The sequence below is a fragment of the Hypanus sabinus genome, chromosome 29 (assembly GCF_030144855.1).
Source record: "Hypanus sabinus isolate sHypSab1 chromosome 29, sHypSab1.hap1, whole genome shotgun sequence".
NCBI classification, from domain to species: domain Eukaryota; kingdom Metazoa; phylum Chordata; class Chondrichthyes; order Myliobatiformes; family Dasyatidae; genus Hypanus; species Hypanus sabinus.
Window position 1 is genome coordinate 21,033,753 of NC_082734.1, and position 23,979 is coordinate 21,057,731.

The following is a 23,979-nucleotide window of genomic DNA, read 5'->3' on the forward strand; positions in this document are numbered from 1 at the left end:
CCATGAACCCCTACCATTAACCGAGGGGACTGTTGGGAACCCCTGGTCTGAAAGGTTAGAGCTCATGGGATCCAATACCTCAAAACTGGTTCAGTATAGGAGATAGGATGGTGGTGTAAGTGTTTGAGTTCATAGGACTAGATATTTCAATCCCTTTGATAAACAGATCCTAACTCAGGTCAGGTCTCTGCAATTTCCTTTGGGATCAATAACGTATCTACCTATCCCACACAGTGGTTCCCTTCCTTGGCCACAGGCAGAAAGCATATGAAAAGTAATCTTCTCAATATGGACCCACTCTCCCATGGAGGTCAGATCCTGATGCAGCCCAATCATTTTATCTAAAGGGTTACAGTTCTCACGAACCGGTCCACCATCTGTCAAACCTCCGCAGCACTTCCTGCAGATCATATTGATGGGACTGAGCATGAACCCACATTGGACACATATCTCGTTGTTACCCATTACGAAAGGGGCTAGTCAAGCTTCTCCAGTTTAAACGTTGACACTTGAGGGACTCAAGAAACTGCAGAGGGGAATGGGCATCAGCTTTGTAACTAATTCCTGACCCAGCCTTATGCCTAATCTTGTGGAGATAAGCAGCCTCCCTGTGGTAAACTAAGTATATCTGTCTGGACACGCACCTCTGCTGACTGCTCCTGTGGCTCCCCCCACAGACCCCTGTATAAAGGCGATTGGGGCACTGCTCCCCCCTCAGTCTCTGAGATGCTGTGCTCCGTTTTGCTGCTAATAAGAGCCTATCATTTGCCTCCCGTCTCCGAGAGTTATTGATGGTGCATCACTCCCATTGTCACTGGACTCTCCCTGTGACTTCTACATGGCTCTTTTCAAAGCTCTCCTTACCCGGCCAAGGTAGTTCCAATCCAGCAGGTCGGAGAGGCGCTCGGTTCGATTTCGCTGGATGATTCTCTGGCGTCGGGACTGTTGACAGAAGCTGTACAAAAATGAGGTGAGCTGATTGCAACACTCGTCCGGACTCTTAAAGCGACGATCCAAGATGTAGATCCCTGGGAGAAAAAGATCAGTATATTCAATACAACTTGCCTCCCAAGGAAAACCATAGGCATTCCCGGTTGCTTTGAAATTCTGAAGCAGACTTGGTTAGTGCCCATTGATGACTTTGCCAAGAGTTTCATTTTGCTGTCAGTCCCACTCCCACATCTGGTCAGATTAATTGACCAAACCTAAATACTGTATCCAAACATCTGATTTTGAGGAAAGGGATGCCAGGGCTAAAGAGTCAGAGACGAGGAGGGCGGGGTGACCTTGGTCTGATGACGGCTCAGACAGCATCGATCACTGATTCTCACCATAGACTGCAGGGTCTGTGATGTGTTCCTCCATGAAACAGCCAAAACCAGAGAGGTTAGTGGAGACACTGGGAATTCCCATCACTGTGCATTCGGCTAGAAGAGGGAAGAGCACTCAGAGGCAGATCAAACACAGCACAACAAGCACTAAATGTGGGGCATCCCACACCCTTCGTACCTCCGCAGTCCCTGGTGTTGTTGTTTCCGGAATACATAGAACTATACAAAATTCAAAGTTCAAAGTAAATTTATTATCAAAGCACATATATGTCACCATATACAACCCTGAGTTGTACTTTCTTGTGGGCATACTCAGTAAATCTCTGGAATAATAAGCATGAATAAGAATCAATGAAAGATCCACCCAACCAGGAGATTTCAAGGTCATTTTCAACCTCTCGCTGCTACAGGCAGAAGTTCCCACTTGCTTCAAAAAGGCAACAATTATACCAGTGCCCAAGAAGAATGATGTGAGCTGTCTTAATGACTATTGCCCAGTAGCACTCACATCGACAGTGATGAAATGCTTTAAGAGGTTGATCATGACCAGGCTGAACTCCTGCCTCAGCAAGGACCTGGACCCAGTGCAATTTGCCTATCACCACAATAGGTCAATGGCAGATGCAATCTCAATGGCTCTCTACATGGCTTTAGACCACCTGGACAACACAAACACCTACGTCAGGATGCTGTTCATCAACTATAGCTTAGAATTCAATACCATCATTCCCACAATCCTGATTGAGAAGTTACAGAACCTTATCCTCTGTACCTCCCTCTGCAAATCGATCCTCGACTTCGTAACTGGAAGAACACAGTCTGTGTGGATTGGTGATAATATCTCCTCCTCACTGACAATCAACAAAGGTGCACCTCAGGGGTGTGTGCTTAGCCCACTGCTCTACTCTCTCTATACCCATGTGTGGGGCTAGGCATAGCCCAAATACCATCTATAAATTTGCTGATGATACAACCATCGTTGGCAGAATCTCAGATGGAGACGAGAGGACGTACAGGAACGAGATATACCAACTAGTGGAGTGGTGCCGTAGCAACAACCTTGCACTTAACGTCAGTAAGATCAAAGAGCTGATTGTGGACTTCAGGAAGGGTAAGACAAAGGAACACATACCAATCCTCATAGAGGGATCAGAAGTGGAGAGAGTGGGCAGTTTCAGTTCCTGGGTGTCAAGCTCTCTGAGGATCTAACCTGGTCCCAATATATCGATGCAATTATAAAGAAGGCAAGACAGTGACTATACTTCATTAGGAGTCTGAAGAGATTTAGCATGTCAACAAATACACTCAAAAACCTCTATAGATGTACCATTGGAAAACATTCTGACAGGCTGCATCACTGTCTGGTATGGAGGGGTTACCGCACAGGACCGAAAGAAGCTGCAGAGGGTTGTAAATTTAGTCGGCTCCATCTTGAGTACTAGCCTACAAAGTACCCAGGACATCTTCAAAGAGCGATGTCTCAGAAAGGCAGAGTCCATTATTAAGGACCCTCAGCAGCCAGCGCATGCCCTTTTCTCATTGTTACCACCAGGTAAGAGGTACAGAAGCCTGAAGGCACACACTCAGAGATTCTGGAACAGCTTCTTCCCCTCTGCCATCTGATTCCTAAATGGACATTGGTCCCGTGAATGCTACCTCACTTTAAAAAAATATATATAATTTCTGTTTTTTGCACGATTTTAATCTATTCAATACAAGTATACTGTAATTGATATATTTATTATTATTATTCTACATTGTTTATTGCATTGAACTGCTGCTGCTAACGTAACAAAACTCACGACACATGCTGGTGATTATAAACCCAATTCTGATTCTGACCAGAGCATTCAGCCAGAATACAAAAAGCAGAAATAATAATAATAAATAAATAAGCAATAAATAGAGAACATGAGATGAAGAGTCCTTGAAAGTGAGTCCATAGGTTGTGGGAGTATTTTAGTGATGGGGTGAGTGAAGTTATCCCCTGTGGATAAGGAGCCTGATGGTTGAGGGGTAATAACTGTTCCTGAATCTGGTGGTGTGGGCCATGAGGCTCCTGTACAGCACTGGAACATGCCTTTCTTCCCACCACACCTGTGCCAACCATGATGCCATGCTGAACTAACCCCATCTGCCTGCTATATCCCTCCATTCCCTGCATGTTCATGTGTAAGTCTCAATGCCTCTTAACCATTGTTCTGAAATCTGCTTTAGCAACCTCCTCAGTCAGTGTTCCAGGCACGTACTTCTCTCTGTACAAAAAAGCTCACCCTTAAAACCTTCTCCCATCACCTCAAACTTTTGTCTTCCAATATTCAACATTTCCACCCTCGAAAAAAGACCATCTACCCTCCCTGTGCCTCTCGTCATTTTATAATTTTATCAAGATGCCCCTGAGCCTACACCACTCCAGAGAACATACCCTAAGCCTGTTTAACCTATTGACTTCCAGACCTGTATCACTATACAGAGCAGTTGTACTATGTGCGGGAAGCTCATCCATCCCAAACAGATGGAAATTTCTGGAGCTCAGTCCATTGTCTGTAGCCAGTCTCCATCTTTGTCTAAGGGCCTGAATATCATTGCAGAATCAATCTTGCCAACCAGCTCCTTTTAATAATAACATGAGCCTTTGCTGGGGAATGAGCATTGGGATATTAGGAAGCCTGTGTTAGGACAGAGAACTGTCTAGGTGACGAAGCCTGAACAGCAGATCCACATAGAGAATGTGGACCTTAAGCTGAAAGGAGGTACTTAGGAAGTACTCCCAGTACTTATTTATTGAGCTACAGTGCAGAATAGGTCTTCCGGACCTTTGAGTCGCACCATCCAGTGCCCACCACCCACGAGTTAACCCAAGTTTAATCACAATGACAATGACCAATTAACCCACCACACGAGGAAGCCCTCGCAGTCAAGGGGAGAATGTACAAAGTCCTTACAGGCAGAGGTGGGAACTGAACCTGGGCCATTGGTACTGTAAAGCATCGTACTAACCACTATGCTACCTTGTCACCATTCACCCAGTCCCAGTCACAAGGATGGCAAAGAGTTTGTGATGCCGTAAATGGAAATTGTGCCGTGCATTCGTTTCAAAGTACATTTAATATCAAAGAATGCATAAATTGTACAACCTGGAGACTTGTTTGTCACAAAGTAAGAAACCTGAAAGGACCTAATTTGAAAAACAAAATAAAGACTAACACCCAAAACACGGAGAAAAGGAAAAAAACCCACAAATCATGCAAACAACAGAAGCAAGGAACAACATTCCAAACCAAAATGAGTCCTTAGATCCGAACCCCAGAACAGCCCAATGTAGGCCCAAAGCCTTGGTATCAGTTCATCATATTAGCAGGTATGGAGCACAACAGCCAGGGTAGTCCTCATAGCCTCAGCACCACAGAGAGAGGAATGAACATCATGAGAGAGCGAGCGAGCTCTCGCCTCTGATCCTGACATCTTGTCTTTCCAGTCTATCTGAACCAGCGTTTAAATTGTCTAAACTGCGTATAGTACCTCATACTAGGACCTGGGCGCCACTGCAGCAAAAGGCAACTCGCTCCAGGCCCAGATTTCACCATCCAGCCCAAAGCCACTCTCATTTTCTCCAAATCAGCTCAGCACCCAGAGTGATCCAACTTCGCACTCCGGCCAGTGGTAAGGGCATCAAAACTCCTCGGCCTCGACTTCTCCTCTCCGAATGGCTCACGGCTAACACCGAAGATGTTAGGAAATACTGAAGATGTTAGGACCATAGGAAAATTGAGGGTTAAGAGGATGAGACAAGAAAGTAGACTGAAGGACAAATGTTGAATGAGTGACGATCTTCCAGAAAGATAGAAAATGCTCGAGGAGCATATGACCCGCTCCTGCTTCTAATGCCCTTTTCTAAGGTTATTGAAGAGGACTGGCATGCTGTTGTAATGAGAATGGGGTGTCACAGCTGGTAAAGCTGTAGCCTCTCTGTGCCAGGGACTCAGGTTCAATCCTGTCCTATGGTGCTAACTGTTGTGACTTTACGTGTTCTCCCTGTGACCATGTGGGTTTCCACTGGTGATCAAGTTGCCTCCAACATTCCAAAGACATGCGAGTTAGCAAGTTCATCGGTCTCTGTAATAGCCCCTGGTGTGTAGGTGAGGGGTTGAATTTACAGTGAGAATGTGGGGAGAAAGGAAGTTGGGATGGATGTACGATGGGGGTTTTGGGTGTGTGGGGTGTCCAGGGAGTGGTAGCACCTCTGGTGAAAGACTTGTCGTGTCTATTCTAGGGCATCTCACTGACTTTTGGTCCCCACTGGACACAGCTCTCACCCATGGCTCCCAGTAGCTGTTAGCATTCGACAGCGGCCACACTCCGGCACACTGCTTCGACAGGCACGTTAAACCAGGTGAGGGTAGCTGGGGATCCTCATACCTCTGTGAGGCAGGGACATGCCTGCCCTAGCATGCGAAGTCAGCTCCGGCGGACTGAGTGGATGAGATCAACAGGGAGATCCAAACGGCCAAGAAGATGGTTCTGTATTGCTCTGTGGAGAGCGGAGAGCAGGACAAGGCACAGAAGGCGTCATGGTCATCCACCACAACAAAGCAAGACCCCAGTTGTGATGACTACTCATACCACTGGACCCGGACTTCCGAGGTCGAGAGAGCGGAACTGCCCCAATGCAATGGCTTTTCCACTTTAAAAACTCCCCCCCAAAGGAATCCTGTCATTGTGGGATACAACAGACAACCACCAGGATGGGGGAATGTGGTCAGCACAGTATTGGTGGGCTGAAAGGCATGCTCCAACACCCTGTCTGTTCTTCTGTGCAACTGGATCCCTGATGTAATCACCCACAGATCTCAGTCGGGACGGATTAGTAACGTCTCCCCCACAATAACCATCAGCACAGGTGCACCACAAGCCTGTGTGCTTAGCCCGCTGTTCTAACCTTAAATACCTTGCTGTTGTCATATCAGAGGATCGGATCCGGTACCAGCACTTGTGCCATCCCAAGGAAGGCACAATAATGCCTTAACCTTATTAAAACTTTGTGTAGGTTCAGCATGCCACCTAAAGGTTTTGACTATCTTCTATAGGTGCACTGTGGAGAGTATCCTTACCGTTTGCTTCACAGCCTTGTATGGAAACACCAATGCACAGGAACAGAAAAGTCTACAGCAAGCGGCAGATTCAGCCCAGTCAACCACAATTGGCACTATTGAACACATTTACAAGGAGTGCTGTCACAAGAAAGCAGCATCCGTTATCAAGGACCCCCACCATCCATGTCACGCTCTGTGCTCACTGCTCCCATTGGGAAGGAGGTCCAGGAGTCTTAGATCTCACACCACCAAGTTCAGGAACAGTTATTACCCTACACTCATCAGGCTCCTGAACTGACATGGATAACTTCACTCACATCAACTCTGAACTACTCCATAGCCCACAGACTCACTTTCAGGAACTCTACAACTCCTATGGTTGTTAATATTTAAATATTTATTATTTCTACAATTTGTATTCTCTTTCACATTGGTTTTTTGTCAGTCTTTATATCCAGCTTTTCTTAAGTTCTACTATATTTCTTTACTTTCTTGTAAATGCCTTCAAGAAAATGAATTTCGAGGTAGTATATGCCAACATATACTGTAGGTACTTTGGTAATAAATTTACATTGACCTTGCTATTCAAATAATTTAAAATAAATTTAAATGTAATTCAAATAAGGGACCAAGGGTGAAATAAAGAGGGGAAATAATTGAATTATAAGACATTGATATAAAAGAACTCCCCCTGCAACCTGAAACAGGAGGCACACCCCAAAGGAACGAGACTTCACATTAATCACAATTAATCAGGGACAGGGGAGTTACCGCATTAAGCCAGAAGAGGGAAGTGTGGTTTGAAAAGACTCCTTCAGTCATCTGTTTATTTAGACCATCTATGCAAACAGGAGTGCTTTGCTGCACTCATTAGAAGTTACCTTTGGCCTGTGCAGTAGCTAAGTCAAATAAATAGGTATCCGTTAGTCTTGTGAGACCATGGATTTGCGCCTTGGAAAGGTTTCCAGGGCGCAGGCCTGGGCAGGATTGTATGGGAGACCGGCAGTTGCTCATGCTGCAAGCCTTCCCCTGTCCATGCCACCGATGTTGTCCAAGGGAAGGGCGCTAGGAACCAAGCAGCTTGGCACCGGTGTCGTCTCAGGGCAATGTGTGGTTAAGTGCCTTGCTCAAGAACACAACACGCTGCCTCAGCTGAGACTCGAATCAGTGACCTTCAGATCACTAGACTGATGCCTTATCCACTAGCTAGGTCAATATGACCCATTATCTTTGTCAGCAGCCTGGTTCCTGTGGCAGTCAGCAATCCTTAATTGGCGAGTGTGAAATGTTGAACTTCAGGAGTTCACACTGATAATGGCATGATGCTCATTAATGATGTGCAGAAGATCTTGGGGGTCCAAGTCTAGGTACGGTCTCTGGAAAGCCATCTCACCTGTGAAGTGGCAATTCCGGATCAAACATGAGCCACTGGTGGGTAGTTGACAGCTGTGGCAGGGCTTCAATGCTATTATCTAGTACAAAGTGGCACCAAGCAACATAGGAGACAACAGGGTTTGCTTCCAGATGAGCTCAATACCTTCCATGCTCACTTTGATCATCAAAACATGGAGGAACCTTCCTGAACTCTCACAGCCCCCAGTGACCCTGTGACTTCAGTCTCTGAGATTGACATGAGAGCATCCTTCAGGAGGGTGAACCCTTGGAAAGGAACCAGCTCAGATAGGGTACCTGGCTGATCAAATGGCTGGACTGTTCATCGGTATCTTTAACCTCTCGTCTCAGCAGTATGAGGTACCCCACTTGAAGAAGAATGTGGAAACTTGCCTCAATGACTATTGTCAACAGCACTTACATCCACAGTTATGAAGTGTTTTGAGAGGTTGACGATGAAAAATATCAACTCTTGCCTGAGACGTGAGTTGGATCCACTCCAATTTGTCTATTGGCACAACAGGTCAACAGCAAATGCCATCTCATTGGCTCTTCACTCAACCCTGGGACATCTGGACAGCAGAGGTGCATACGTCAAGATGCCCTTTATCGACTACAGCTCAGCATTCAATACAATCATCCCCTCAAAACTAATCTATAAGTTCCAAGACCTTGGCTTCAATACCTCCTTGTAAAATGGATCCTGGATTTCCTCACTTGCAGACCCCAGTCAGTTCAGATTGGCAATGAAATCTCTTCCACGATCTCCACCAGCACAGGTGCACCACGAGGCTCTACTCTCTTTATACTAATGACTGTGGGGCTAAGCACAGCTCCAAGGCCATATTTAAGTTTGCTTAAAAAGGTGGTGACAAATTATATAGGTGGGAGATTGAAAATATGGCCGAGTGGTGGGAAAGGCAAGTTCGGGGAGAATGAGCAGGCAAGTTGTCTACACAGAGTTGGGTGGGTGTCTTGAATATTCTGCTGGGAGGATGCAGGAGGCAATACAAATGAGGCATTCAAGAGGTTCTTAGATAGGTGCAGGAAAAGGCAAGATATAGACATTCTGTAGAGAGGGAATAAGTTCAGTCCGCTTGCTCAGATACATCCACTCCACCTGGTTTCAAGTGTGAGTGTGATTCCTTCACTCACCTGGCGTGTAACCCCAAGGCTCATAGTACGAGGGGAAGACTCCCAAATGACACCCACGTACAAACTCCTCGTAGTCAAGTGGAAGCAGTGGGCTGGTGGATGACAGGAACTCTGGATGGAAGATCACCTGGACAACACAAGCCTTGTTACTTTTGCTCCTCCCAAAGTGAAAAGCCATCCTCCAGAATGCAGAGGAAATGATATACGCTGGGAGAGTGGCACAGAGGGAAAGAAAGATCGGTGGATTTTCTCTTTGCCCCACACCGAACCCTCTGACCTCAAACCCTGCCCCTTGGACAATGTAGCTTTCTCAGTACAGGCCCTCCAGATGGGCACAGCTACAGGGCAGTCACCTGGCCCAAGCTGTGTACGTCTTGCTAGGTAGATAGAGAAGGGTTTTTGTTTCACTCCTACCTGGGTCCCCTCACGCAACTCCATTGTTGTTCCCTGCACTCATGCGGATCTCAATATTTTCATCACTTTTGCATCCTAATTCCCCACTCGATCCTTCACACAGTTCATCCCCAACTACTCCCCTTTCTCTGTCTCCACTCATGGGCTAGCTAACAATATCCTCAGCAAGCCCACATAGCTCCCACAAAGTACCTTGACTTTATTTCCTCCCACACCGCCTCCACTAAGAACAATTCCATTCTCTCAGTTCCTCTATCCCTGTCACATCTGCTTTTATCAGAAGATGTATTGCACAGATGCCTCAGTGAAATTGTCCTCCTTCCTGAACTATGTCTTCCTTCTAGCATAGTGGAGAGAGTTCTTATCTGCATCTCAACCATTTCCAACACCTCCAATCTCACTTCTCCTTTTCCTGGACCCCCACCAGCCTCCACACATTAGTTAGTTAGTTACTGCCTGTTACACCACCGGCATTTAGGGCAGCAATGAAGGTCCCCCATCTCTGTCTGTCCTTGTCCATCTTCTCTTTTGTTCTCTAAGTGTGGTTCATGGTACTCATTTATACTTCTACAGTACGGTGTCAAGTTGTCTTCGGTCTCCCGCGTTTCCTCTGCCCCCCAGGGGTCCAAAGAAGCGATGATGGAGTTGGCATCTCTTCTCATCACTTGCCCAATCCATCTCCAATGTTTCTTCATGAAGATTGTGGCCGTGCCCTCTTGGTAACATTGAAGTAGGAGGGTGTGGTTGGAGATCTTTCTTGGCCAGAAATTACGGAGGATCTTCCAGAGGATCATGGTGTGGAATGATGACAGCTTGACAAGGTCACTCTATGTTATGTGCTGGCATTCTGACCCATACAAGAGTGTGGACAGAACCAGAGCTGGTACAGCTTCACTTTGGTGTGGATGCTGTACTTGGTTGTAATACTCATTGATCTGAAGAAGTTTCTAGCTATGCTATTCCACATATCCTCCTTCACAATTTCCGTCACCTCCAACAAGATTCCGCTATCATAGCAGCCCTTCTTCTTCCCTTTCATCATTCAGATCACTCCCTTTGCAGCTCCCTGGTCCACTCTTCCATCCCCACCAACCACTCCCCATAGCACAGCACTTCCCTACACAACTGCAGAAAATGCAACACCCATCCTTTCAGCTCATTCCATCCAACACAGTCATTTCAGGTTTGGCAGTATTAACTTCCCTTTCTTCGCTCTATTTTACTGCATTCAGTGCTCACATTGTGACCTCCATTAGACTAGAAAACCCAAATTTAGAGAGGGTGATGCTTTGAGAGGTTGATCACGGCTTGAATTAACTCCTGCCTGAGCAAGCGTCTGGACCTGCAGCAAAGTATCTATTGCCACAACAGGTCTTCAGTGAACTCAACCTCACTGGCTCTCTACTTGGCTTTTGAGCACCTGGACGACAGCAAAACAGACATCAGACTGCTGGTTTTCGACCATAATCGAAAACCTCACTCACCCTTGACGTTCTCTCTTCTTTCAGTTCAATGAGGCCCAATGCAAGCTTGAGGAACAACATCTCATCATTGCAGCCTGCAGGATTTGAATCCCACCAATCAGCATCTCACTTCCAAAAGGGCACCAATCAGCAACAGTCAGCCACCAGAACCCACCAATCAGCATCTCACTTCCAAAAGGGCACCAATCAGCAACAGTCAGCCACCAGAACCCACCAATCAGCATCTCACTTCCAAAAGGGCGCCAATCAGCAACAGTCAGCCACCAGAACCCACCAAATATGTATCAGATCCCACTTACAGACTGACCCCTTTATTAAATGTGTAACATTCTGGGGTTGATCTCCACGGCCAGAGCCAGTAACCCCATTTGAGAGATGTTCACCACAAAACAGCTGTGATCAGATTGGACATGTCTTCCTGCTCTCCATCTCACAACTCTCACGTTCTTTTGTCTCTTTTCTCGTTCTCTTAACTGTTCCCATTCAGTCCCTGACTGGGTAACCTTGGTTACAGCTCACCCACACGTCACCCCAGTTTCACCCTCTCAGCAACGCCACCTCCCCCACCCTCCCTGCTACTTAACGAGCTCTGACAAAGGGTTAACTGTGTCTCTTCCCACAGATGCTGCCTGCCCTACCGAGTATCTCCTGCATATTGTGATTTTCTCTGAGATTTCCAGCACCTGCAGTTTCACTGATTTGCATGCCTACTGCATGTTGCACTTTGAAGTGAGGTGACTGTCAGGAATTAGGCACAACTCACAGACTGCGTCTATCTTCTGACCCATATTCCAGAATATTCCAGGGCAGAGGTCATTCTGCACACGACAGATCACTGAGTGCCTGTGGATTGTGCAGGAGAGACATTGGGAAAAAAAAGTGAATGGGGGAGGCTCAGACACTCTGATGCCACAGGTCATGGGGAGTTGTTGGATTGTGTACAGTGGGAGCGAGATTTGAAAAAGAAGCAAGCAGGAGCAGCTGGGACAGTCAATGCGCCACATATCATGGGGTAATGAGGCACTTGGCAAGGGCCAACAATAAGAAATCAGGTTTAAGTGGAGAGATAATTGTGGGAGCGGTCATAGTGGGAGTGGGCTAGTGTTAGAGTGGGAAGTTCAGGCTTTGGCTCATTGAGGCAACGGCGAGGAAAGATGACGACTCTCAGTAGATTTCTTCGTTTAATTTTTCTTTATTTCATTGCACAGCCAGAGCAGTGGGGGATGCCAGGCTGGATAGTGGAATGCTCCTCTTGGGGAATGTGGGAAAGCAGGGAGACCTCCAGTGTCCCTGATGACTGACTAGACGGACAAGACGTGCATCCAGCTGCAGCTTCGTACAGACCTTGTTACGGAATTGGAACTAGAGCTGGATGAACATGAGATCATTTGGGAGGCAAAGGGATAGGTTGACAGGCAATACAGGAAGGTAGGTACACCTAAGGTGCAGGACACAGGTAAACGGCTGACTATCAGAAGGGGGAGAGGGGATAGGGGATACCCATGTGGCCATTCCACTCAATAGGAGGCATACCACTTTGGAGACTGTTGAGAAGCAGACAAAAGCCACGAAGGCCAGATCTCTGGCACTGAATCTGGCTCTGTGGCTCAGAAGAGAAGGTGGGGGATGGGGGTACAAGGAGAGGAGGCGAGCTGTAGTGATGGGGGATTCATTGGTTAGGGGAATAGACAGGAGGTTCTGTGGATGAGAACAAGATTCCTGGATAGTATGTTGCTTCTCAAGGGCTAGAATCAGAGACACCTCGATTAAGTCCATAATGTTCTTAAGTTGGAGGGTGAACAGCGGACAATGTCAGTAACAATGATGTGGGTAAGAAGGGTGCCGAGGTCTTAGAAAAAGAGTTTAGATAAAGTTTAAGTGCAAAGATAAAGGTCAGACCTCCAGGGCTGTGATCTCAGGATTGTTACCCATAGCACATGCTAGGGAGGCCAGAAATAGGAGGATAGTACAATTCAATGTAGCTTAGGAGTTGGTGCAGGAGGGAGGGCTTCAGACTTTTGGATTACTGGGCTCTCTTCCAGGGAAGGTGGGACCTTTACAGAAGAGACAGTTTGCACTTGAACCAGCGAAGGGCAAATATCCTCACGGGTAGGTTTGCTAGCGCTGCACTTGTTGGTATAAACTAGATTTGCAGGGGGATGGAAAGCAGAATACCAGAGCAGATAGTGGAGTGGCTGTGGGAAAAGATGTTAAGTCTTCATACAAAGACAGGAATCAAATGGTTCAGTACAGTGGACTCTGAACTGCATCTATTTCAATGCAAAGAGTATTGTAGAAAAGGCGGATGATCTTAGAGAATGGATCAGCATTATGACACTGATGTCATTAGTGAGACTTGTGCAGACGGGGCAGGACTGGCAGCTCAATTTTTCAGGGTTCCCTTGTTTTAGACATGGTAGAGTGGGAAGGGGGAGTGCAGGCACTACTGGGCTATATGGGTGGAAGTGAAGAAGAAGAAAGAGATAACCATGTTAATAGGATTATATTCCAGATGACCCAATAGTCAGCGAGATTTATTGGAGCAGATTTGTAGAGAGAGCGCAGACTGCTACAAGAAACATGAGGTTATGATAGAAAGAGATCTTAACTTTTCATGTATTGACTGGGACTCCCAAACTGTAAATGGGCTGGATGGGATAGAGTTTGTCAAATACGTTCAGGAAAGTTTCCTTAATCAAACTTTTGAGGTTTCAACTAGACAGAGTTGATACTGGACCTCCTAGACAGGGCAGGCGACATAAGTGTGCGTAAGGAAACACTTTTAATTTAGTGATCACAATGCCATTAGTTTCACCATAATTATAAAGAAGGACGATCTGGTCTTCAGGTTGAGAGTCTAAATTGAGAAAAGCCAATTTTGATGATATCAGAAAGGGTCTGGCAAGTGTGGATCGGGACAGATTGCATCCTGGGAAAGTTGTAAAAGCACAGGCAAAGAGAAGAGGTTTGGGGAATCTTGAGTTTCAGGAGATAGTGAGGCCCTGGTTAAAAAGTAAAGGCAGGAAGGAGCAAATGGGGAACCTGAGGAGGAGAACAAGAAATTCATTTAAGAAGGAAATCAGAAGGATAAAAACAAGGCACAATGTTGCTCTCGCAGATAAAGTGAAAGAGAATTCATAGGGCTTCTATAGATATATTATAAAAATATAGCAAGAGACAAAATTGGTCCTTTTGAAAATCAGAGTAGCCATCTATGCATGGAGCCAAAAGAGATGGGGAAGATCTCAAATGACTTATTGCATCTGTAGTTACACAGGAAACAGACATGCAGTTTATAGAAGTGAGGCAAAATAGTAATGAGACAATGGACCTTATATGGATTACAGAGGAAGAGGTGTTTGCTGCGCTGAGGGAAATTAGGATGGATAATTGACAACGTGTTCCCTTCAAACTTATGGGAGGCTAGTACAGAAATTGTAGGAGTGCTGGCAGAGGTATTTAAAATGTCTGTTGCCATAGGTGAGGTACTGGAGGATTGGAGTTTAGTTGTTTAAGAATGGCTCTAAGAATAAGCTGGGAAATTATAGACCAATGAGCTTGACAGCAGTATTGGGTAAGTTATTAGAAGATGTCCTAAGGGACCAGATAAACAATTATTTGGATAAACAGAGACTGATTAGGGATAGCCAACATGAATTTGTGCATGGCAGATCATGTCTAAGCACTCTTCCAGAGGTTTTTTGAGGAAGTGTCAGGAAAGGCAATGGATGCAGTCTAGATGGATTTTAGCAAGGCCTTTGACAAGGTCCCGCCTGGGAGGTTAGTCAAGAAGATTCATTGCTTGGCGTTCAGGATGAGATAGGAAATTGTGTTAGAAATTGGCTTAGTGGGAGAAACCAGAGAGTGGTAGTAGATGTTGCCTCTCTACTGGAGGCTTGACACGAGTGGAATGCCACAGGGATCAGTGCTGGATCTGTTGTTGTTTGTCATCTACAATCATGATCTGGATGATAATGTGGATTAGCAAATTTGCAGATGACACTGAGATTGGAGGTGCAATGGAGAGTGAGGAAGATTATCAAAGCTTGAAGCAAGATCTGGACCAGCTGGGAAAAAAATGGGCTGAACAATGACAGATGAACTTAATACAGATACGAGTATGAGGTGTTGTGCTTTGGGAGGACTAACTAGGGTAGGGCTTACAAAGGGAGTGGTAGGGCAAAAAGGGGTGTGGTAGAACAGAGGGATTTGGGAGTACAGATCCACAGTTCCTTAAAAGTGGTATCACAGGTAGATAAGGTTGCAAATAGAGCTTTTGGCTCTTTGGTCTTCATAAATCAAAGTGTTGGGTACGGGAGTAGGGATGTTATCCTGAAGTTGCACAAGATGTTGGTGAGGGCTAATTTGGAGTATTGTGTGCAGTCCTTATCACCTACAGGAAAAATAACAATAAGATGAAAAAAGTGCTGAGAAAATTTACAAGGATTTTACCGGGAATTGAGGACCTAACTTATAGTGAAAGGTTGAATAGATTAGGACTTTATTCCCTGGAGCATAGGAGAATGAGGGGAGATTTGATAGAGGCATACAAAATTAAGGATATAGATAGGGTAAATGAAATCAGGCTTTTTCTATTGAGGTTAGGTGAGACTAGAAATAGAAGTCATGGCTTAAGTGTGAAAGGTGAAACGTTTAAGGGGAACATGAGGGAGATCTTCTTCAATCGGAGAGTGGTGAGTGTGTGTGGAATAAGCTACCAGTGGAAGTGGTGGATGTGGGTTCAATTTCAACATTTGGGAGAAATTTGGATAGGTGCTACATAGATGGCAAGGATGTTTAGGGCTATGTGGGGCTGGGGAAGGGAAAAAAGGATCAACTGTGATTGAATGGCTCAGCAGACTCAATGAGCCAAATGGCCTCATTCTGCTCCTATGTCTTATGGTCTGAGTTCAGGCTGATGGGGCTAGCCAGCGTCAATGTTCTGCATGGACTAGACTGGCCGAATGGCCTGTTTCTGTGCTGTAGTGTTCTATGTTTCTATGAATCAGGAAGAGCATGTCTCTTCCACCTTCCACTCTCCACTGCCATTTTACTTCCCTTACAGAAAACCGAAGAATATTCACTCAGTCATTCTGTGCTGTGAAGGCCGAGCTGATGGAGAGTCGGTCAGTGCCAGCCAGGGTTCTCACCTTCACCCGGTCGTTGGGGTGGTTAAACAAACCGATGCGTCGAATGGTGTTCAGGATCGGGTCAGTGGCGTCGTCCAACATGTTGTGAGTGCAGACGGGAGGCAGCGAGTGTCGCTGGAGAGTACAAAGAGATTAGATTCACAGCTGACACCTTCAGGTTTGGCAGAAGCAAAATATAAAACAGTAACTCTCCGGGGAGAGGCGGCCACAGCCCCCCTGGATTGAGGAGGATTTGTTCTGTCTCTTTTGGGTCAGAGATGTACTTCCTTCACTCTATTCCCCAGAGCGTCTGTGTGCCCATAACACATGGACTTGGTGCTCAGGACCATCCTGAATACGCCTCTGTAGTTGAGAGCCAGGGATTCCCACAATTTGGTGGGAAGATCACCTTTTCCAATGAGGTTTTGGGAATGTCCTGACTCTTTTCTGCTGCCCACCCGATAAATCCCTTGGGCCAGGACTCAGTAGAGTCTGATGCTGGCATTTAATAGTTTGATTTCATATCAGATAAATGTATGCAATACACATCCTGAAATTCTTGCTCTTTGCAGACACCCACGAAAACAGAAGAGTGCCCCAAAGAATGAGTGACAGTTGAAATGTTAGAACCCCAAAGCCCCCTGACTCCCCCTCCCATTCACAAGCAGCAAAGCAACAACCATCCCTCACCCCCACCCACTTCTGCAGAAAAGCATCAACACCCTCCGCCTGCCAAGCATGTCCCCAATAAAGAGCTCGACCTGCAGTACAACAAAAACTGATAGTTCACCCACCAGTTTGACATGCCACAGTAATTGCTCTAGTTTATTCTCCATCCATAGCAGGTATATCCCAAGGCAAGTTTCATCCACCCATTGAGGCTCCCCAGGCTGCCCAGTTCACTCCCTCCCCTTACCTTTGAGTGGAGCACTCTCACCTGGGTAGAAAACAATGCCCTTTTCATTATGGTGATGTCTTCCTGGTCAATCAGTCTGCTCATATTTGGTAACTCCCCCCTGCACTCGAACAGAAATGGATTTGGTTTAAACTTAATCTAAAGGGGAGTTATGAAAATATTCAAGAAAAGATCCCCACACCTTATGAAACCTTATGCCCAAATTGAGAAGTGAATAATGAATCTTTTCAAGGTCTAAACAGGACATAATATCATTAAGCCATTGAACATGAGTGGGGGGGGGGGGCAACATCTCTCCACCTGAGGAGAACTAAGCGTCTGGCCAAAAGAGAGGCAAAAGATAATGTTCGACATTTAGCTGGACTCAAATGCATGTCTGCCTCACCCAAGGTACCAAAAAGGGCAATCAGAGGATTAGGTTCTAAGTGGTAATTAAGAATATGGGATAAAAATGAAAAAACTTCTCTCCGAAATTTCTCTAAACTAGGACAAGCCCAGTACATATGGATAAGAGAAGCCTCGCCACATTTACACTTGTCACAAACAGGACTAATGTCAGAATAAAACTGCGATAATTTAGTTTTAGACATATGACCCTATATGTACAACCTTAAACTGCAAAAGGCAGTTGCGAGCGCATAAAGAGGTTGAATTAACTGATTTAAGAATTGAATCCCAGACCGCATTAGGTAAAGAAATATTTAAATCATGCTCCCAAGCGGTTCTAATTTTATCAAAGGGTCACTAACTTATCACGAATAGAAGATATTAAGCCTTTATCCGGCGGATTAATACAAAGGAACAGGTCCACAACGTTTTTCTTGGGCATCTCAGGTAAATTTGATATTAAAGGGTTAATGAAATGTCTAATTTGAATGTATCTAAAGAAATGACGTTTTTCCTTATTGTTATGAATTAGATACATTTGTTTTGCACTGTGTTAATCTCCATTTTGTTGATGGTTTTCTTTGTAGTTGTACTGTAGAAACGCATATAAAAATTTTAAAAAAAGGAAATGGATTTGGTTTAAGAAAACCAGCCAGTTCTGAAGCTGCTCCTTGATTAAAGCATTACAGTCCAATTTACTCCATCCCCACCATACAGACAGCGTTAACTACAATAAATCAATATCCTTTGATTCAAGAAAATTCATGTTTGACAGTTCTGTGCAATGTCGCTGGCATACGTCGTGAAATTTGTTGTTATGCAACAGCAGTATCTTTGTAGGGCATTCCACCGTGTCGGGTGGCCCATGGTACAGTCGGAAGAGCGCCTGTCCCACAGCTCCAGAGTCCTGGGCTGGATTCCGACCTCAGCTGCTGTCTCTGTGGAGTCTGCACACTACATGGGTTTCTCCCTGGTGCACTGATTTCCTCCCACCTTCCAAATCTGCTGGTGTCCACAAAATGGTGTTTATATGCACATGTAATAGGTTAGGAGAGATTGCTCTGAAAGCTGTCATAGGTATGATAGACTGAACAGTCATAAGAAGTGACAAATGAACTACCTTGCACTGCTGATTTGCTTGGTCCCAACATAACCACAAAGACTTTCCTCAACGATCCAGTGCAACACCCCACTGAGTTTGGCAGGCTGATCACCTGTGGACCTCACACCACTTGGTGAACACTGGACCAGATTCTTGATTCTGAGGATCACCACCGTGCAGTTCTGATGCAGTCATGAAGCGCCCACCATCCTACCTCCATAGACGCTGCCTGACCTGCTGAGTTTGAGCACCCACCCTCCCCCCATTCTTTCCATAGTCTGTTCTTCAACTTACCTACAGCACGCTTGGAATGGACATCTTAGACTTGCTGCTGCAACAAATGTGTGTGGAATTCAATCGATAAAATTAACATTAACTAACTATTGTCTTCAGAATGTTGGCTGTAATTCCAGTGCATGAAAAACTTGAGTAAAATAGATGATCACTCTTCATTTTTCTAACTGCTTAAGCCACAGTTGAGAACTTTACAGCAGGTTTTTGCCAAGAGAAATAGAAATATTAGTAATAAAAATACAAGAACTTTTAATTATTGGCAGATCCTTTGAATATAAGTTTTATAAAAACTAACTTCTCTTCAGAGGACAAAAAGCCTTTTAAGGATGTTTTGATCTAAGCCCAAAGCCATCTCAAAATAGAAGCTTAACTTAGCTCCACCTATTTTGTTTTAATTGGATACGGACCGGGGGCAAAGGTCATTCCATGTATGTCAGGTGGTAGCTATGTCGCCGTGCATTGATCAAGAGATTACTCATCTGTGATGTATAACTGAAAGCTGGATGATGCAGGTTACCTACGACCATGTGCAGAGAATAATAATCTCTGTATGATTCATGATATTAGTTCATTCCAGACCTGTAAAACCGTCAGACACAGGAGTAGAATAGGCCATTGAGCCCATCAAGTCTGCTACGAGAGGGAAGCACCAGAGAGACATTTTGTATTGATCAATAAACCAATTGTTTGGAATCAAATAACCTTGCCTGGGGTCTGCACCCACATCACCAATCACACCCCTAACACTCTTTCTCTACCACCTGTCTCACACCCCTCCCAAGCTGCTCCACCCTTACCATTCCCAGCATCCTTTGCTCCAACTGGCTCTCTGCTGCACGTTAACAAATGCAGCACTGTGCAAAGGTCTTAGGCATACTAGCTATATATATGTGTCTTAGGCTATATATACGTGTCTAAGACTTTTGCACAGTACCGTACAGGGTAGCAAGAACATATGAAATATCACTAAAATACAGTCACAGAAAAAAGAACATAGTCCAAGACCATGAATGTTGCAGCAGTTTGCAGTCGAACACAATATGGCTTGTTTTCTGTTGAGTGAACACTGGGGGGGGGGGGGGTTCATTGACTCCAGCTTCGATGTCGCAGCACACCGGCCCTGACACTACAGTGGAGCGCAACAACTCCAACCACCCGCCCCCCCCCCACCCCCGGGCAGCTGTAAACAGGAACACTGCCGCTTGAGGCCTAGTCCGCGCTATGACTGAGGCCAATAAATCAGTGAATCGGAATTGCAGTATTTCACATTAACAATGTCCAAAAGAGCCTTGCAATCACAAGAAAAGCGACCAAGACTGCACGCTGCCTTTGCGCACCAAATCCTCTGACATAGGCAGCAGCACGATCTGCACCAAGTCCAGCTTGAGCTGATCCTCATTCCAGAGGAAGGACATGGTTGTACAGGAAAGGGTGCTGCGGAGTTTTGCCAGAATGTTGTCTGGGATGGAACATTCAGTAATAAGGGAGACTGGATGGGCCAGGTTTCTCCTTGGAGTTGAGGAGGAGGGAGGGCGGGATGGTGGTTCCTCATAGAGGTAGTCAGTATTATGCAGGGCACAGATAGGATGGATAGTGAGAAATCATCCCCATATGCGCCTTATGAGAATAGGTTGAGTGAACTCGGCCTTTTTTCCTTGGAGCGATGGAGGATGAGAGGTGACCAGATAGAGGTGTATGAGACGATGAGAGGCATTGATTGTGTGGATAGTCAGAGGCTTTCCGTAGGGCTGAAATGACTAGCATGAGAGGGCATAGTTTTAAGGTGCTTGGAAGTAGCTACAGAGGAGATGTCAGGGGTAATTAATATTTTTTAAATTTTAATTTATTTATGCAGAGAGTGGAAAGTGCGTGGAATGGGCTGCCGGCAACAGTGGTGGAGGTGGATACGATAGGGTCTTTTAAGAGACTCCAGGACAGGTACGTGGGGCTCAGAAAAATAGAGGGCTGTGGGTAACTCTAGGTAATTTCTGAAGTAAGGACATGTTCGGCACAGCTTTGTGGGTTGAAGGGCCTGTGTTGTCCTGTAGGTTTTCTGTGTTTTCTATGTACAGGGCATAAGCTTACATTTAAAAGAAGGAAAGTTAGAGTAAGTCGGAGAATTACCAAGAGGTGAATGCAGATTGAAACTCGCTGGATGGAGACAGATCAACACACATACATAAAATACAAAAATCTGGATGAGTACTTGAATTGACAAGGAATAGCTGGCAAATCTTCCCAGGCTGAGTCACTTTTGCTCCCCTGTGCCCTGATCACAACCACCCCACCTCTAAAATGACCCTCCAAAACAGCCAGTACTTACACCAGCAGCGATTCGTACAACTTCTTTCCAAAATTCTCCTTCACTGTATTTGCTGTGTCCCTGGAGGAGGAGGGAGAGACAGTTATCCAGCTGTGGTAGATCAGACCATACTCAGTATATGGAAGTGATAGAGGCGGCTACGATTACAGTAATTTAAAGACAGTTGGACAGGTATGTAGAATGCCTATAAAATGTATTCATTCTCCCTTGGAAGTTTTCATGTTTTATTGTTTTACAACATTGAATCACAACAGATTTAATTTGGCTTTTTTTTTGACACTGAGCAACAGAAAATACCCTTTGGTGTCAAAGTAAAAACAAATTTGTCTAAATTGATTACAATTATTAAACAAAAAAAATTGATTGTATGATTTTTAATCTTCTCCCTCTTCCAATACAGAGTGGCCACCTGCTTCAAAACATCCACCATTGTCCCTGTACCTAAAAAGACCAAGGTAACATGTCCTGTCGCACTCACCTCAATAATAAGCAAATGCTTTGAGAGGCTGGTCAAAGACTACAACTGCAGCTTGCTGCCACCCTCACTGGACCCCCTGCAATTCGCCTACTGACACAGCCAATGGACAGACGATGCAATAGCCACAGTTCTATGCACCGGCCTTACACATCTGGAGAAGAGGGATGCTTATGCTGTTCTTGGACTGCAGTTCAGCATTCAATACCATAATTCCATCCAGGGGAAGAAACTTTGAGACCTTGGCCTTCTTGTCTTGTCCGTACTGCACCAACCGCCACCACTGGGCTATAAACGTGCAAGAGCATTGTGTGGTTAAGGGCCTTGCTCAAGGACACACACGCGCTGCCTCGGCTGAGGCTCAAACTAACGACCTTCAGATCGCTAGTCCAAAGCCTTAACCACTTGGCCATGTGCCCACAACACCTTACCTTGCGTAGCCGGATCCTGGACTTCCTGTCAGATTGCCGGCAGGTTGTAAGGATGGGCTCCCTCACCTCTGCCCCTCTGCCCCTCAATACAGGTGCCCCTCAGGGCTGTGTCCCAAGCCTCCTTTACTCTCTGTATACCATGACTGTGTCGTCACCCACAGCACCAATCTGCTTATTAAATTTGCTGACGACACTACACTGACTGGCCTAATCTCAAATAATAACGAGGCAGCCTACAGAGAAGAAGTCATCACCCTACACAGTGGTGTCAAGAAAACAGCCTCTCCCTCAATGTTGCAAAAACAAAGGAGCTGGTTGTGGACTACAGGAGGAATGGGGACAGGCTAACCCCTATAGACATCGAATGATCTGAGGGTGAACAGCTTTAAATTCCTCGGTATAAACACCACCAAGGATCTCATGTGGTCTATACATACCAGCTGTGTGGTGAAAAATGCACAACAGCGCCTCTTTCACTTCAGACAGTTGAAGAAATTTGGTATGGGCCCCCAAATTCTAAGAACTTTCTACAGGGGCACGATTGAGAGCATCCTGACTGGCTGCATCACTGCCTGGTATGGGAACTGTACTTCCCTCAGGCACAGGACTCTGCAGAGAGTGGCACGGACATCTGTAGTTGCGAACTTCCCATTATTCAGAACATTTACAAAGACAACTATGTAAAAAGGGTCCAAAGGATTATTGGGGACCAGAGTCACCCCAAACACAAACTATTCCAGCTGCTACCATCCGAGAAATGGTACCGCAGTTTAAAAGCTAGAACCAACAGGCTTCGGGACAGCTTCTTCCACCAGGCCATCAGACTGATTAATTCATGCTGACGAAACTGTATTTCTGTGTTATATTGACTATCCTGTTGTATATAATATTTATTATAAATTACTATAATTGCACATTTGAACAGAGACATAACATAAAGATTTTTACTCCTCATGTATATGAAGGATGTATGTTTAACCCTCAGGCTCGGCCACCAAGTGTTCGTCCGGGGAAAACAATTTCTGGCCCCGCCAAACTGAGAAACCTCGTTTGTGTGGATGCTGTGTGATGTGTTGCCCAGTTACAAATCCACACCGCAAAATATCAAACAGTACACCATATGCGATTGAACAATTGATCTTTATGATTCTTAAACTGGCTATATGGTTAGTAAAGAAACAAAACAAAAGAAAAGGGCCCATTCTCATGGAACAGTCTGTTGGGCATCGTTGGAGCTCACTGTTCGTTCATTTGTTCCCGTCGGCCTCAGCGTAGCCGGCCCTCAAACCCTCACTCCTCAGTCCACTCCACCTGGTGGTCTTCCGACTCTCTCCATTCGTGTCCTCTCTCTTCAACGCTCCCCGATGAAAAACCATGAAAAACCCGGCTCCCAGACACACAAGAAAAAAAAACCATTTCTCCCATTGGATAGCCTCTGCATTCCAAAGCCCCGTTATCTCTAGTCGTAACCCAAACATTGCTGCTACAGAGAAACCATTTCCTTAGCAGTGGAACATTACAGAGAAGCCATTACATTAGCCTTAGCAGTGAAACCTTACAGTGTGTTACATAAGTAATAAAGTCAATTCAATTCCATTACTCTCCCCCTGCAAGACAGTATTTAGCAGATGCACCTTTGGCCTTGAGTCTGTGTGGATAGGTCTCTATCTGCTTTGTACATCTGGACACTGCAAGTTTCCCCCATTCTTCTTTACAAAGCTGTTCTAGCTCTGTCAGATTGCATGGGACACAGTACTTTTCAAGTCTAGCCAGAAATTTGCAATTGGATTGAGGTCTGGACTCTGACTTGGCCACTTCAGGACATTAATTTTGCTGTTTTTAAGCCATTCCTGTGTAGCTTTGGCTTTATGTGTGGGGTCATTATCTTGCTGGAAAACAAATCTCCCAGGTCACAGTTCTCTTGCAGACTGCATCAGGTTTTCCTCCAGGATTTCCCTGTATTTCGCTGCATTCATTTTGGCCTCTACCTTCACAAGCCTTCCAGGGCCTGCTGCATCGAAGCATCCCTACAGCATGATGCAGCCACTACCCT

General features: G+C 45.5%; 1 protein-coding gene across 1 annotated transcript in view; it reads right to left on the reverse strand.

Moving 5' to 3' along the window:
- The window catches only part of LOC132383104 (glycogen [starch] synthase, muscle-like), an 84,557-nt gene that overhangs the window by 18,137 nt on the left and 42,441 nt on the right, over window positions 1-23,979 (reverse strand). The window contains exons 9-14 of the mRNA XM_059953900.1: window positions 21,021-21,080; window positions 16,936-17,014; window positions 16,020-16,133; window positions 8,972-9,098; window positions 1,332-1,427; window positions 865-1,028 (exon numbers count right to left, since the gene is read on the reverse strand). Of these exons, the coding sequence (XP_059809883.1) occupies window positions 865-1,028; window positions 1,332-1,427; window positions 8,972-9,098; window positions 16,020-16,133; window positions 16,936-17,014; window positions 21,021-21,080 (640 nt within the window). The remainder of the gene's footprint in view (window positions 1-864; window positions 1,029-1,331; window positions 1,428-8,971; window positions 9,099-16,019; window positions 16,134-16,935; window positions 17,015-21,020; window positions 21,081-23,979) is intronic.